This window comes from Fukomys damarensis, unplaced genomic scaffold (assembly GCF_012274545.1).
Source record: "Fukomys damarensis isolate Sample0158 unplaced genomic scaffold, DMR_v1.0_HiC HiC_scaffold_29, whole genome shotgun sequence".
NCBI classification, from domain to species: Eukaryota; Metazoa; Chordata; class Mammalia; order Rodentia; family Bathyergidae; genus Fukomys; species Fukomys damarensis.
The window spans coordinates 33,744,609-33,760,842 of record NW_022900941.1 but is presented as its reverse complement, the minus strand read 5'-3'; the positions used below and the strand labels follow the sequence as shown (position 1 = coordinate 33,760,842).

The window sequence follows — 16,234 nt, the reverse complement described above, 5'->3', positions numbered from 1 at the left end:
AAAAGAGAGCAAGAGAGAGAGAGAGAGAGAGAGAGAGAGAGAGAGGTATTCAAGATGAGAAGTTTTTTAGCACAGAATTCAATAGAGGCCTGATGAAGAACTGAGTCTCCAAAATCTACAATGTTATGATGACAAAACAGGCTATTTCTACATCATTTCTCAAAAAGAAAGAAAAAAAATCTTAAATCAGTTTCTCAGTAAGGTGATTAACAATCTAAGCTCTGGATGCAAACATGGAATCCACCAGACACCATACACTTCTATTAACCCTCAATTAGATTAAGCTTGAAATTTCTAGCAGCACTTGATATCTGTTAGTCCATTCTTGCAACTTGAAACACAAGCATTGATCTTTTTCCTTGCAAATAAGTCTCTTTAAGTATCTCCAGCATAAACGTTTTATCTTACTGACATAAAAAAAGCTTCCTTTGCCATAGTAACTCCCTTCACTCAATTTCACCTACTAAGGAAATCTCTAGATGCTACGGAGTCCTTGTCACTTTGTTATGCAAATCAACTGGATTTAAAATGAATGAAATCAACTTTGCTTACCAAAAATAGCTTATTTTATAATCCTCATTTGTTTTAGATTTATATCCCTACAAAATTAATGTCTTACCATAAAGGTTATAGGAGTGAAAGCTGTTAAACTTTATATTTTTTCGTGTTACCAAAATTAAGAGTTTCATAACCACTACTGACTACAGTTGGCTCTTGATTTGACTAGAGTACAAGGAGATAAATTTATTAACTTCATAATTATCATAGTACTATTATTTTGACACCCAATTATAAAGCTAACAAGGTTTCTATACTGTGCTTTTTGCTAGAGTCATCACTTATGTTATCATTTCTCCACCAAACTTACTGCTAGATTACAAATATTTCTACCATGGGTAAGACTTTCAGTAATTGAGTGGCTTTTATTTCTAGCACATGAACTACAAACCTGCAGCGACATTATTTTACCACTAGATGGGGCTTGTGCACAGGTAATGTGAAATGTGTGCACTCTGACATGGAGAACCGGTTGCTGGAAGAAAAATGAAGAGGACAAATACAGTGAGATGTTAAGAAGAGATTTTTAAAATTGAATTTAGCAACACTACAGGAGCAAAGCTGGCACAAAGCAAAAGCTCAGGATGCTTTTTAATTGTCAATAAAGTGATAATTAGTGAAATTCTTATTAATTTCATATTCAGAGGAGGTAGGTCGGTTAGTACAGTAAACAAAAACAATTAACAAACATACATAAGTAATTTGACTTTGTGGAAGTTGCTTAAACTCCTGAACTTGCTTTTTCCATGTGTTAAGAAATGGAGGCATCAGACTAATGATAACACCTGTGGGTGGTTTAGCAGGGGCTTGGTTACCCATGTTTTTTGCTTTGTTAAAACAAGGTCTCACTAGGTTGCAAAATTTCCCAAATTGGGCTCAAACTTTCCATCCTCCAGTTTTAGCCTCCTAGAATAGTGGGGTTGTGGACCTTCACCACCACACCTGATCCCATCTTCTTTAACAGGAGCCTCTAGTTCAATGCATATCTCGTATCTAACTTCAGGAGGACTTAAAAGGTCAGTCCTGACACTAGCTCATCCTAGAGTGAACCCCAAGATTACTTCAAGGTTTGAATTCTCTTTGTATTCATTATTTTTGCATGGGTAGGTGACAATAACTCCTGGCAACTAATTAAAGCAGAAAACCACAATGTGAAATAATGCATACATTGTTATATTTGCCTGCTTAGAAATTAAAGACAAAACCCAATGGAGGAAAGAAAATTAGAGACAATTAAGCCAGAGATTTTGATTAGGTAGTATTGGAAAAAAAAAGGGGGGGAGATAACATTATAACCTAATACTATTTAAATGCTCTTAAGAATTTAACCTTTCTCTGCCTTTTGATCATGAATATTGCAAATAGTTACTCTTAACTAAGACAAAGCTTTCTATAAAACTTAGAGGTATATTAGACCAAATATAAAAAGAAAATGATAGCTTACCAATAGACGTTTATAAAATTGACATGCAATGCATCTTTTTAACTCAGTGAAGTTTGTATATGCCTGAAACTATCCTGAAAAACATTCCTGCTGAAGCCCATTGTTACTGTTCAAAAATACTTTATAAAAATCATATGCTTATGTAAAAGTGGAAGTTTCTAAGATATATCAAATATAGAATGGAAAATTTAAAAAAAATAAGAAAACTATCGTCTTCCTAATTTCAATCTCTTCTAATGAATTATTGATCCAAATTGTTGGTTTCATTAAATATTTCACTCAATATTTACTAAGTATCAATAAATATTACTTTTTTCTTCCCTTAAGGAATTAATGTTTCAGGAAAACACAACTGACAGCCACAATCTTCTTGATTTTTTTCCTCCACAGTCAATATGTTTTAAAGGAAGTCTATGTGCCTTAGTTTCCAAGGAATAGCAAAATACTATTTTTTAATCATCTAACAAAATAGTATGTACAGTGGTTCCAATTTTGATTTTAAAATTAACATATACTAGAAAGATATATATTAAAACGCTGATAGTCATTTTCCCTGATTTCCATTATTTTTATTTTTCTTTTCTGAGACAAGATCTTGCTATGTATTTCAGGCTGTCCCTGATCTCACAGTGATCCTCCTGCCTCCACCTCCCAAGTGCTGGGATTGCAGGTGTGTGCCACCATGCCTATCTTGCTCCTCTGAATTTCCAACAAAGGACCAGAATTACTTTTACATAATCAGGAAAAATGTGATGTGGTTTATTAATGAAATGTATTCATTTAATTTCTAAGAAAAATGGTGAAGATTTCAACTTTCTTAAAGAAAGGTTATTTCCTTGTACAAGGACTCACTCTACTGGTGACAAAGAGAATATTCAGTATATTCCAGTATTTCTGAATTGCCTATTTCCCACAAATGCTAGAGGGCAGTATTTTCAGTATCAAACTCAACTTCTTTCTATTTGTGTACCTTCATTTGTAGATATATTCCACTTGTAGATATAAATATATTTTGTATTTTATATTCATTTGTATACATTAAAATGAATTTTTTGCAGTACTGCAGAATGATTCCAGCCCTATTTTTTTTTTTTTTTTTTGGAGACAGGATTTTAGTGAGTCGTTAACTTGCCCAAGCTGAACTTGAACTTGCAATCTTCCTGTCTCAGCTTCCTAGAGTATTGGGATTACAGGCATGTGCCACCAAGCCTGGCTGGAAAATATAGTTCATATACATATTTCAAAACTATTTATCGCGTTGTATTAATACAAGTACATAATCTAAGACTGTGATCTGACATTCTCATTAAAACTAATAAATATTGAAAATAGATGTCCTTCACTACTATAGTTTAATAAAAAATCCTACTTCCAAAATTAAATACAATTTTCAAAAATTAAATATAATTAGTTAATAGACCCATATGAGAACACCAAAAGACTTTTCTCAAAAAACCCCAAATTTTATTATTTATGAGGATTATGAATTGTGGCACTAGTAGAAGAGAAACTGAGGGGAAAATGATATTCCAGGAAGACTATACCAAGAGTAAATAAAGTTCATGCTATCTCAGAATTACATAAACTTGAGGGATACCAAGATATTGTGATTCGTGGCTACAGTAAAGCATATAGTACTAGGAAGTATATGCACTGCAGATATAAGTGAAGATGAAGTTGGAAGAGTAAGGCAGAATCATTTAGGGAAGGACTAATATGCTACACTCAATAGTTGAACTTTATATTAAAGGTGATAGAAAAGCCACTGAAGAGTTTTAGATGAAAAACAGTTGTAAATAGATTTGTTTTGCTTTAAATAATGATATGTAGGGCAAATGAGAGGAGTGAAAGTTTGGCAGAAAAGTTAAAAACACAGGCCTAAAGCCTAATAGTGCAAAAACACTGGTGATGCAAAGAGGAAGTCTTCCAGTATCATTTGAAAACACAAGAAGGACTAGACTTGGTGAAGCTGAATAAGCCTATTGATGAGGCAAGTCAATGAAAATAGTGCCTTAAACACTAGAGATTTTATATCATTGTTATGTGTCAAAGCCTTTCTGATTCCAGGCACGAAGATCTCTTAGATACCTGGAAATATGAACTGTAATTCAGGGAAGAAGTGAGATGCAAATAAAAGACAAAAATGAGATTAATTTTTTTTTAATTTATGAGTTTACTACATAAGAATCATACCCCTTATTAAAGTAACTGATGTCAAGAGGTAGCAAAAGAACAAAAATTTGAATCGAACTCTTTATCTCTAAGCAAAATAAACTTTCCAACTGAATGGTACCTATGTGAACTATGAGATAGTATTATGCTGTTAAATATAACTTTTAGTCTAATTAATAATTGAGTATTAATAATTGAGAGAATTTATCCAACTTATACACTCATATTGTTTCATATACCCATAGGGATTTATTAAATAAGACATTTAAAATACACACATATAGAGATTCACATTTCATTGGAAGTGAAGCCACATTTTCTAGAAATTTATATAAAGCAGAAAAATATACGGAAGTGTCCTAATGAAAGCCAGTAGTACTGATTATTAATAAGTTATCATTAATGAGCGGGGCATGGTGGCGCAAGCCTGTAATCCCAGCACTCCGGAAGCTGAGGCAGGAGGATCACTGAGAGTTCGAGACCAGCCTGGGCCACACAGTGAGTTCCAGAGCAGTCTGAACTACATAGTGAGATCCTGTCTCAAAAAACCATAAAAAAAAAAAAAGTTATCTCTAATGTAGCTTTGCATTTATAGACTCCTTCAAATACATATTATCTCTACAACGTATCAGAGGTAGACTGAAGTTGGAGAAACAATAACTAACAACTATAGCAACACACCATAAATTTAAAAGAACTTATTTACTAGTCTTCACCCACCCCTTCTCAAATCCCATCTATAGAATGAAATCTTTGATCATTTCAGTAGAAAATAAAGTGGAGTCTTGATACTAGATCACTGCTTACTGAATTTTCTGAAATTCCTTGAAATACAGAAGATATAGACCAAAGAAACTATTTAACTACAAAAAGAATCAAATATGGTCTATATCTATAAATTCGGTGCCACAGATGATAATTATTATACAAAATTTAAATCCTGAGGAAAAGTCCAATGTAGTTATTAAACTATCTAACCATTACATGAATCTCATAAAATATTCAAAGTGTTTATATTAATTTTGCCTTTAAACTTTTATATTTAAAATTCTAAGTAGGACAGCCATCAGTTTATTTAGATAATTCCTAGAATTCCATATTTAAAAATTACATTATCTGTTGCATTTTAAATATTTCATTTATCTAAAGGGAGCCCATAAATTAAAAATCTTGTATCATTTGTTTCTTATAGAGATTAGAGCCTCAACCCTGGAGCATCACAGGAAATTTTTTAAATGGCACATTATGGTAGGTATATGAAGCTCACATTTTTAGAAGTATTTCCCTTGATGAATTATTAATTTTGAGAGTTTTATATTAAAGAAATGTGTACTTAACAGGAAAGTAAATTATTGATAAAATATTAAATTTTAACATGTAATGAGTATTTAGAATAAACATCAGCATTTTCAACATCAACTGTTTCCTTACTAAATCTAAAAAGTAATAGCAGAAATAACTTCCTAAGTGAGCTACAGTGAAAATACAAATAAAACTCTACCACAAAAATAATCTTTAATTATCACACCTAAGGCAGTTTTCACAGATGAGAATAGCATGTTCCATACACACAAGTATCGTTTACACTGAAAGCATGTGTTTTGTTTTCCTATCTTCTTTGGTATAACATACTTGACATCTTGCTGGTCTTCCTGTTTCTTTGGATGTTCTTGTATTGTTTCACCTGTTTGTTCACCAGTCTGCTCCAGAATTCTTTTGTGGAGTTCTTTGGACAGATACATACTGTTCTTGCTCTGCTGTAATTGATCATTTACCAATCCCAGTACTAATTCTCTAAGAAAATGTCTCCGTGACATTTTGTGCTTGTTAATTTTCTTTGTAAACTATAAAACTACGCCCAACATGTTTAGGACTGAGTAAAACACAACCATTGGCCAATACTTTTTTTGAGTGACATCACAGTTGCTGCATAACATCTACTCCACCTTTCATTTTGTGGCAAAATGTGACCATTTCTGGCTTCATTTGTGTTGAGGATTCACTCTTTTTGTTTTGAGAGTCTCACTATGTAGTCCAAATTAGCCTTGAACTAACTATGTAGCACAAGTTGACCTTGAATTTACAGGATCCTCCAGCCTCAGTATTACAGGGATTACAGGCACACACGACCACACCCAGACTGTCAATCTTATCATTATGAAATAATGATGACAGTGTCAATATTACTTTTTCTTCACTGGAAATATGTAAATAGTCCATGCTAGCCTGGAACTCACTGCTTAGCACAGGGTGAGTTTGAATTTACAGGATCTTCCTGACTCAGCATCCTGAATGCTGGGATTACAGGTGTGCACCACCACACCCAGCTTCACTATCAATTTTATCATCAGTGTAATATTGACAGTATCAATACCACTTTTTCTTTGCCATAGGAGACCAATGTTATATCTTTCAGAAATCTAAAGCTTGTACTATACATTTCTCTATTGCGAACTTGCAATTTTTTTTTTTTTTTTTTTTTTTTTTTTTTTATTTTTGTTTTTTTTTTTTTTTTTTTTTTTTTTTTTTTTTTTTTTTTAGGCATCTTGGCTTTGTTCTTTATGTACAGGGGATCTTGGGTCCTTGTGCTTGCGAGGCAGTCACTGGTACCACTGAGCTAAATCCCTGGCCCCTTTGTTCTTTGCTTTGTTCTTGCAAATAGTTTCTGTGCTGGTCAACTGTTGTTCTTTTGGCAAATATAGTATCAATGGGTAAATAGTGAACCAACTGTCAAAAGCGACATTTGGGTTACTTTTTTGTTTTTTGGGTTACTTATTGAAATGTGTGCAACAAGTCTGTTCACAGTCATATGGTTTATTACTTCATGAAGAAAGACCTGATGATTGAACTTGAGGATAAATTTCTAAATTCAAGGTGTCAGGTGTCTTCAATCTACCAGAGCATATATTTTTGTATCATATTTGGAAGGTTTATTTGGCACACATTGCCAAAGTTTCAAAAAGCACAAAATGATGCCTGTTGTCAGCTGTCATGTATTCAGATAGTAAATTACGTGACAGTTCAAAATTACTCGACCTTTCAAAAAATGAGCAAATGCAGCCAAACTGTCAGATTTTTCTTTTTTGGTGGGTCTTTTTGTTTTCAGTCAAAATGAAGGCAATTTTGAAGGAAACCAAATCTCTTTGTCATCATTGTTCTAAAAATCTCAATGCCACATCTGTCACTTCTCCATAAACTCTTTAGATTCTGATGATTAGAATGATAAAGGCCTGCTATAAAGGCTTTTAGTTCATATGGTGCCATCATAAACATATTATTGAGTATTACTATTGATGCATAGAGAATGTTTTACTTGTATTTCATTATTAGTTCATTTCAAAACATCTTGTAGCATATTGTCAGTTACAATTTCCAACACTGAATCACAGTATCGGCATTCCATCCAATAGGTTTCATTCCTGGCAAGCTAGTAACATTTTTAGAACTAGTTCTCATATTGGATTGTTCAGGCATTATGTGACCATTTTGTAGCATTCTGATTAGTCAGATATTTATTTACATTACTGTTTTCTTCCTCATCTAAATCAAGGACTTCATTTTGTATGTCTCTATATCTTGCTGACTTCTTTGGCTTACATGATCCAAGTCATCATTGGTAGCCAAGTTACCTGATGACTCACTTTCAATCTCCTCCCAAAGTTGTAAAAGCAGATTTTCACATGATATTGTACTGAATTGGGCTAATTCTACAAGAAAAATCAAAAGAAAACATTTAATAAAAAATATATAAAAATACATAAAAATGTAACATGGCATAGAACACGGATAAAACTCACCTGTTTCCACTTACGACACACATGCATACATCTTGTCATTTGTTACTGAGTGGGTGATCACAAAGCGCAGCTACTGAGTTGCTTAACCGACTACTGTTATGCTGAAGTACACATTTTGATTAGAAAAGTATATGGTACAGGTGTCTGCTACCCTGAGCGAGGAGCCGAATTATAAATGAACAGCTTCTTGTTTCTTTTAGGATTTTTCAAAAAAGTTGAAATGAGTTAGGGAAAAAAATTTTTAAAAGAAAGAAACAGGAATACTGTACTTACTTGAACCTAGCAGGTGAAAGAGGAGTAGGAGGAAACATTCCCGGTTCAAAAGAATCAAAGTACGTCACTGTCCAAGAAAAGCTACAACACGAGAACCCAGCAGTTAGGGATATTATAAGTAGGGTCCAAAATCCTTAATGAGAAAAGAAAAGGGAAAAAGTTTGAAGTATTAATAGTAAAACAATTTAAACTAGTGTCTTCATGTTCAGCAGAACATGGATATTTCTGGTCTTCTGAATTATATATAACCAATATCTCAATAAGAGATTTAACTTTGTACTTGTAGAAGTATAAAGTATTAAAGCACAATTAGAAGGCACATCACTGAATATTTTAATGAAATTGTAATATGCATGGAGGAAAATTCAACTAAGAATATTTTCAGTTTTATAAAATGCAACTACAGGAAAAATGATTAAAAAAACCTTTAAGATATCTTGACACTTTTCATTTAATTTCATGAATCGTACCTTCTTTTACTACTTAGTAATGATTCCTTTTATTCTACACCATAGGACATATGAATTAATTGTGGAATATCTCTTCACAGCTTCCCTATGAAAATTAAACAATCTGATTCCTTTGTGTGTGGGGCACCAATTCTAAGGCCTTGTGCATGCAAGCTCTACACTGAGCTACATCCCCAGTCCTTTCTATTTTGAAGATAGAGTATAACTAAATTGCTTAGGCTGGCCTTAAACTCTGGATCCTCCCAAGTAACAGGGATTACAGGTGTGTACCACTAAACCCAGGTCCTAATGTGGTTCTTTAGCTTTGCTCACTCTCTGGATTCTCAATTTACACCTGATCTTAGCCAAAAGGCCAAGAAACGATCTCTGGATTCACAATTTACCAGTGAGTTGGGATTCCAAATCCCACCCACGGTCAATTTGAAACTGTGTATTTTTTTCACAGAAATTTATGTCAAAAGAATGGTATTATAGTGAACTCAAGGGAAGGGTTGAGAAGTGGAAAACTGAAAGTATAAATGAAGTAATGACAGGAATAAACTAATTTGAAGATTTTCAGATACCACTCAAAGCACAATTAAGGATATTAAAAGCACAATGACCTGTTTTATGGTTTAGATCTGGAGTGTCCTCTCCCACAAAGCCTCATGTGTTTGGATGGTGAGTGGATCAGGGGGGTCCTATGAATGTGCTACAAGTGATGTTAAGATGGAGCCTGATTAGAGGTAGGTCAGCAAGGGAGTGAGCTGGAATGGTTTATTTCCCTTCATTCTCTGCTTCCTGGCCTATATGATATGAACAGCTTTCCTTCCTAGAGTCCTATCATCATGCCAGTTCTGCCTCAGAGGCAGGCTATGGGTTCTATTTTTTTCTGGTACCAGGGATCTAACTCAGGACCTTGTGTTTGCGAGGCAGCCAAGATGCCACTGAGTTAAATCCCCAGCCCTGGAGTCACACTATGATGGACTTAAGAGTGAGCCAAAATAAGTCTCTTCTCCTTTAAAGGCTGTGGGCGTTGGTACTGTGTTCTGACAAAGACTAAGATAACTTTTTGAGAATCTAACTCCATGATCATTAGCCTATCTTCATCAGTAGAACAGAAAGTTTCCAAACTTCTTTCATTTATTCATTTACTAAACAAAATACATTGAGTGATTTGTGTTTGTTGCTGTTATATAACAGAAGAGTGAAGAAAACAGAAACCACCAATGTCTTCATTGAATACTTGTGATGAAGAGAAAATGTGAAAAAATAAATAAATATAGATCGTGAACTGTTTTTGAATAAAAATGTTACTTTTCTCTAAGGAAGTAACCTAAGAATTCAGATTGAGAATGTGAACTTTTCTTGGAAAGAACATGCTTAAAGTTCACATGATAAATCCTAACAGTGAAAGGGAGATAAGTCCTCCTTGATATAGAAGTATATTATAGGAACTCAATATTTGGATAAATGGACCAAAAAAAAAGAAGAACATAGGGTTTAGAAGAAAGGCCAAATAGAGTTAATTACAGCCAGGTATGGTGATGTACACCTGTAATCCCAGCTCTTAGGGAGACTGAGGCAGGAAGATTGCAAGCTTGAGCCCAACCTGGGACAAATTAAGGACCAGCAAGAAGCTATCTCAAAATAAAAAGTAAAAAGGGATGGGTTGGTGATATAGCCCTATGTGAAAGCCTTAGGTTCAATCTCCAGCACAGGAAAAAAAATGTATTCTCTATACTGTGCCAATATTTATAATGATGAAGACTGGAAACAAATGATCAGCCATGAAGGTATAGCAGTCCCCTTTTATCTATAGGCAATATGTTCCAAGACCCTCAGTGAATACCTGAAACTATAGACAATACATATACATGTACTGTTATAAGTGCTGCATATCTAATACATATGTTTAATTTGTAAACTAGGCACAGTAAGAGACGGTTAATAAAATAGAACAGTTATAACAATTACTGAAACAAGTTATGTGAATGTGGCCTTGTGTCCATAATACCTCACTAGCTGCTCTGATAAGTAAAATGACTACTTAGTGATTAATGGGTAGGTAGCACATATAGTGTGGATATGCTGGGCAGAGGAGTAATTTATGTCCCAAGTAGGATGGTTCAGGATTTAAAACACAATTTGAAAATGCATATAAGGGTGTGCTACTGTATTATCTTGGTATAATTAAGTATATCATATAATATTATACTGCTGTAAAAAAAAAAAAAGTAAAGAAGCAATTTATGGCGGTAGACAGAGCCACAAGACACACTGGTGAACCAAGGATGAAGGTTCAGAACTATACTACACACTTGAATAAAAAAAGGAAAAAAGTAATGCACCATATACATGTTATATTATATATATGGAGAAATAAATATACATTGAACTTAGATACTAATAAAAAAACTAAAAGGATTTGGAATTTAACACTGATCTTCTCTAGGAAGAAGAAATCATCAGTTTGGCTGGGGGAACAGAAGACTTTCCTGTCTTTTTTGAATTTTAACTAAAAAAGCAGAAAAGTAAAATTACAAAAAAAAAATTCATTAAGACAGACCTTGAATATGAGAGAGCCAAGGAAGTTGTATTCTAGTCTATGTGGGATTATATTCAAACTATCTCAAGTTTACTAAGGTACAACTACTAAAGTATACATCCTATGATTGCAAAGTATGAGGAGGGAAAGGTTCAGATCACCAAAGCAGCTTTTATTTTAGCAAAAACAGGTAAAAAAAAAAAATGTACACTGTACTATTTGTAAACCATGGGAAGCTCAGTAACAGACTGATCAAGTGCAAACTTAAAAGTGTTAAAGTATTTTTGAAGATTAACAACGTTTTCTTGATAGCTCTCTCCCACCCCCCGTTTCAGAGACATCTGGCTGTGTCATTACCCCATAAGAGGACAAGAAGGCGAACTATCCTGAGAGTCTCTGTGGCTATGTTGCAAAATAATTACAAAAACTAGTTTTCAGAATAATGAGGGGTAGGAGGGTAATCACAAAATATCTTGAATAGAAATCTGAAGAGCTAAGATAGTGAGTTGACTACATTGCTTGTGAAATGTTTGTGTAGAACAGAGAAAAAGGAAGTGAGAGACTTATTGAAAGGTGAGAAAGATGTCCCTTGTTTAAAGAATGCTTTTACTTAGATGAATTTCTGAGAGGGGTGCTGTTGCTGAGGCTTCCTGGCAAAGCCATCTAGAAAACGCCATACTGCATAGGGAGCATGAATGTGTTTAATACCTTGGTAGATGGGTCCAAGCACCAGCGTGCAAGTACTTCTGCCTTAATTGGGACACAGAAACAAGAAGATGGTCCTGTGGCTGAAAGTGTTACAACTAAAAGGCCATCCAGACCAGGATGAAAGATGTTTTCAATGTCAACTCACTTTATCAAATGTCTAGAAAGACCAGAATGCACCTCCACCCCAAAATTCCAGCACAATAATCAGCCTGTAGAACCTCAGATTGGATGGACAGAATATCTCAGTAAAGGATGAGTTATAATCTTCTGGCGACCCAGTGAGATCAAAACAAAAATTACACGATTTAGTGTACAATTATGATTTTTGGGTGCCTATGTTGTCAAATAGCTCTTATTTGCTACTATTTAGGTGCATACCTCTCAAGAGGGAATGAACAACAATATTACTCTTAAGTTTAACATAATATCTAAAATCACCAGAACAAAGACAGTAATTAATCCATGAAAAAAATCAAGTATTTATGCTTGGGAACTGCTGTTAAATATGGACTTTTTAGGTATCGTTTTAAAAGTGAAAGACACAAAATAACATTTTTAGATAACCAAATACGAGGCTCTCTAAAGCCAATCAAGCCTTTCACTTAGGTATTTTAATAGGGTACCACTTGACAAGTTTTAAGAGTATTCCTGGATTTTTTCAGAAATGACTACCACCACTGTATATTCTCAGTAATGCCTCATATGGGACATTTTAATTTGTATTTTTTAAACTAACCAAAAGCTGCATCATTGATAAATCATGCCACAATAGGGCTAAAAAGAGTATACAACATTATGATCTAGGATTGCTTGCAATTCTGGAAATTACTCAACTCCTTTATGAATAAGCAGAAAAAAACCAGAAGTTAAAAGCCAACAACAGAAATTTCTTATGTCAGTATCTCTAGAATCCTCAAACCTAAATAACTTAAGATTTATCCTTGTTTTACTAAGAATTTACTATTATAAAAGCTTCTGAAAGCATATAAATATTAGTCATTCTGCTTAGAATGTTATGCCACTCCTAACAATCAGCCAAGAGTTTGTTGTGCATCTTTCCAAAAGCATACATATCATTGTAATGTAACTAACGTGGAGCTGGTGACAAAATGGATATATTTTCCACAAGTGGAATTCTTGCCAGAAAAACTGTTCTGCACTTTGCTTTTCCAATTACATATTGGATAGCTTTATCAGATGCACATTATTATTCCAGTGTTCACTTTCAAAAAATATGCAGGTAACATCCTTGCATTTAAGCAAAAAATACTTATATCTAAGACTATTGTTATATTTAGGGCTAGGATTTTTTTTTGGTTTTTTTGGTACTGGGAATCGAACTCTGGTCCTTGTGCTTGTGAGGAAGGTGGTGGCACCACTGAGCCATATCCCCAGCCCAGGGCTAGAAATTTTTATGCAAAACATCATAGTCAATGACACACAGAAATTATGTTGAGACTTTTATGGAATACTTTTTGTCTTCATAAAAAGCTTCTGTGCTGGACATGGTAAGTATGTGCTTATACTTTCAGCTACTCAAGAGAAAGAAGCATGATTGTTTGAGCCCATGAGTTTGCAATCATCCTGGGAAATATGGCCAAACCTAGTCTCAAAATAACTTTTATTTATTATTTATTTATTGGGGTGTGCCGGGGATTGAACTCCAGTCCTTGCTTGCAAGGCAGGCCACCGAACCGCTGAGCTAAATCCCCGGCTCAAAATAAATTTTAAAATATGCTTCTGAACCTGATGTCTCTGGTGCCTGTTATTTCTTAACATCTCCTCTTTGGCAAGGACCAGATTTGTAGCAAATTGCAGAATCAAGAGCTATTTTTGTTTTTGAACTATTCATTTAGACTATGACTGAGACAGTTTCAGGATGCTGTACATTTACAGAGAAGAAATACTGACACTAAGTTCAAAGATGCTAGCTCATTTGAAGAGTTTATCAGCTGTTCCTCAGAGCAACAAGACTCTTACTATAATGATTAGTTGATCTAGAACATTAGAAACATGGTAATAATTACCATGCTGGAGCTCACTCACTTAGATGTTCAGAAGTTTCTTCCTTAGTGAGTAATTAAAAACTTGAACTTGATTTTTGTTTGTTCTGTGGTGCTGAGGAATGAACCAGGGCCTTGGCACTAAGCTATATCCCCAAACCCTTCACCAAGTTGTCAAGGCTGGGGTCTAACTTGTAGTTCTCCTGCCTCAGCCTGAGTGTTAGGATTACAGGCAAGCACCACCCTGCCCTCCTGACTTTCACTTTTTTGGTTTTTTTGAGATAGGGTATCAACATATTCCAAGCCAACCTTGAACTCACAGCAATCCTTCTGCCTCAGCCTCCCAAGTGCTGGGATTATAGCCATTATAACCCTGCCTCACATTGTCTGGCCCTGTACTTTTTCAGTACTGAGGATTGAACTCGGACCTTCATGCTTGTCAGGCAGGCACTGTGCCACGGAGCTACATCCCCAGCATGACCTTGACTTTTTAACAGTATATTTATCTTTTAATTTGACTCCACAATCTTTTAAGAAAAATGAGTGTTATCTACAGCTGGGGAGGGGTAACAAGTATTTTTTGTAAAAATTTACAGATATATCTTGTTCTGCAGAACTATTTGTATAAAATTGTATACATGGCCTAATCTTTATTAAAAGGACCACTAAAATAGGTCATTCTATTACATTATTCAATGTTAGAAATGGCACTGTTCGTATAATATGGTAAAACTTTGCAAAAATGAGATCACTATAAAGGCCAAAGTGCAAAAATTAAAAAACTTAGCACTAGGGCCAAGGATTTAACCCAGTGGTTCCACTGAATGCCGTGCAAGCGCAAGCACAAGGGCCCTAGTTCAATCCCCAGTACCAAAACAAAACAAAAAGCAATTCAGCACTGTACATGACTAGTATAATCAATTTGGCCTGAGAATAGTATTTAAGAGGAATGACTAAAACGCAGTATTAACTAAATTGATAAGTCTTAAAAATTACTCTCTTTGGAAAATAGGCTAACCTTAAAGGATTGTTTGCAGGACAACTACATGAGAGCCCAAACTCTTAAAAACTCTGTAGTGTGACTTCACTGTTATCCAGGGAAGATTATAAGAAGAGGAGTTCCTAAACCAGCTTGTACTATAAAATCAGATTGTAGTATCAACCACACATCCCCGGCTAAACAACCTCACCAATAAGGATGTATACAATTATAGCCTAGTCCTGTTAGCCAACAAAAATCAATTAAATCTCAAATGCTCCGATGCCAATTCACCCTGAACCTGTTTGTTTTTTAAAGAAAATTATCCACAAAGCTTCCCAGCAAGAATTCTTTTAGATAAAGATGACCAAAGCAGTGCTATCAACTCCTTTGAGGTTAGATTTCCTAACAGATATTTTGGACTTACGCTGTTTATCCATCTGTCTTAGTTACTTTTCTCATTGCTGACACGAAATACCCAACAGCCAAAGTTAAAGGAGGAAAGGCTTATTGAGCTTAAACTTTGTAGAAGTTTCAGTTCATAGGTGGCTGTCTCCAAGGCAGAGTGGCATAGCAGAGGGGCATCACACAGAAACAAGTTTGGCAGGCAGAAGGCAGCAAAAACATCTAAGTAGCTATCAACAAACAATTAGTGAGAGATTCCTTTTTTCTAAAAATCAAGTTATTCTCATAAAACAGAGGCAGTTTACAATAAAATGAGTCACTGAAATGTAATATTACGTAAAAAAAGTAATACATAAATCTAATACTTTATCTAACTTTGATATTTCTAATAAACAAGTAAAATAAATTTAAGAAAATACAATGAAGTCATTGCTGTACCGTAAAAAGGTATATGCCATTTTTTTTTAATCCAATGGGTAACTTCCACAGCAGATTTTTCTTTTATAGACTTGGGCTGTTTCTTCATGTGAAAACATTCCTATCAACTACAGAGAGTAGGACATAATTTCACAGGGATTCAGGGCTAAGATAAGAGGCAATTGACTCTGGGTTGTCAAAGTTTGAGAAACCAGCCTATCTTTTCAACTACTCAGAGTCAAGAATTTTAACCAGAGACTAACAGTTTATCAAAAAGAAAAAAACAATTTGCAAAGACGCCAACTTGTATTTTTCTTCCAAACAGGAGAGAATTTCAGCTTAGAACAATGTAAGAGCAAGTGTATTATCATTTCAACCTTATCAGAGCTTAATCTTAGCACTGTGCCTCTGAAACAGATTTTTTAAAAATCCTGTGGTAGAGAAGACTATTTGATATCCACATAATACAACAGATATACTT

The 16,234-nt window shown here is 34.5% G+C and overlaps 1 protein-coding gene across 2 annotated transcripts in view; it reads right to left on the bottom strand.

Annotated features, from left to right (window-relative positions):
- Arl6ip6 (ADP ribosylation factor like GTPase 6 interacting protein 6) overlaps positions 1-16,234 on the bottom strand; it is a 33,799-nt gene that overhangs the window by 13,536 nt on the left and 4,029 nt on the right. Inside the window, exons 3-4 of one of the 2 annotated variants that reach the window (XM_010641406.2) lie at positions 8,245-8,377; positions 6,934-7,881 (exon numbers count right to left, since the gene is read on the bottom strand). In XM_010641406.2, the coding sequence (XP_010639708.1) occupies positions 7,851-7,881; positions 8,245-8,377 (164 nt within the window). In that variant the 3' untranslated portion in view covers positions 6,934-7,850. Of the gene's footprint in view, positions 1-6,933; positions 7,882-8,244; positions 8,378-16,234 lie in introns of those variants that run through there. The other variant, XM_010641405.3, reaches the window with a different exon arrangement.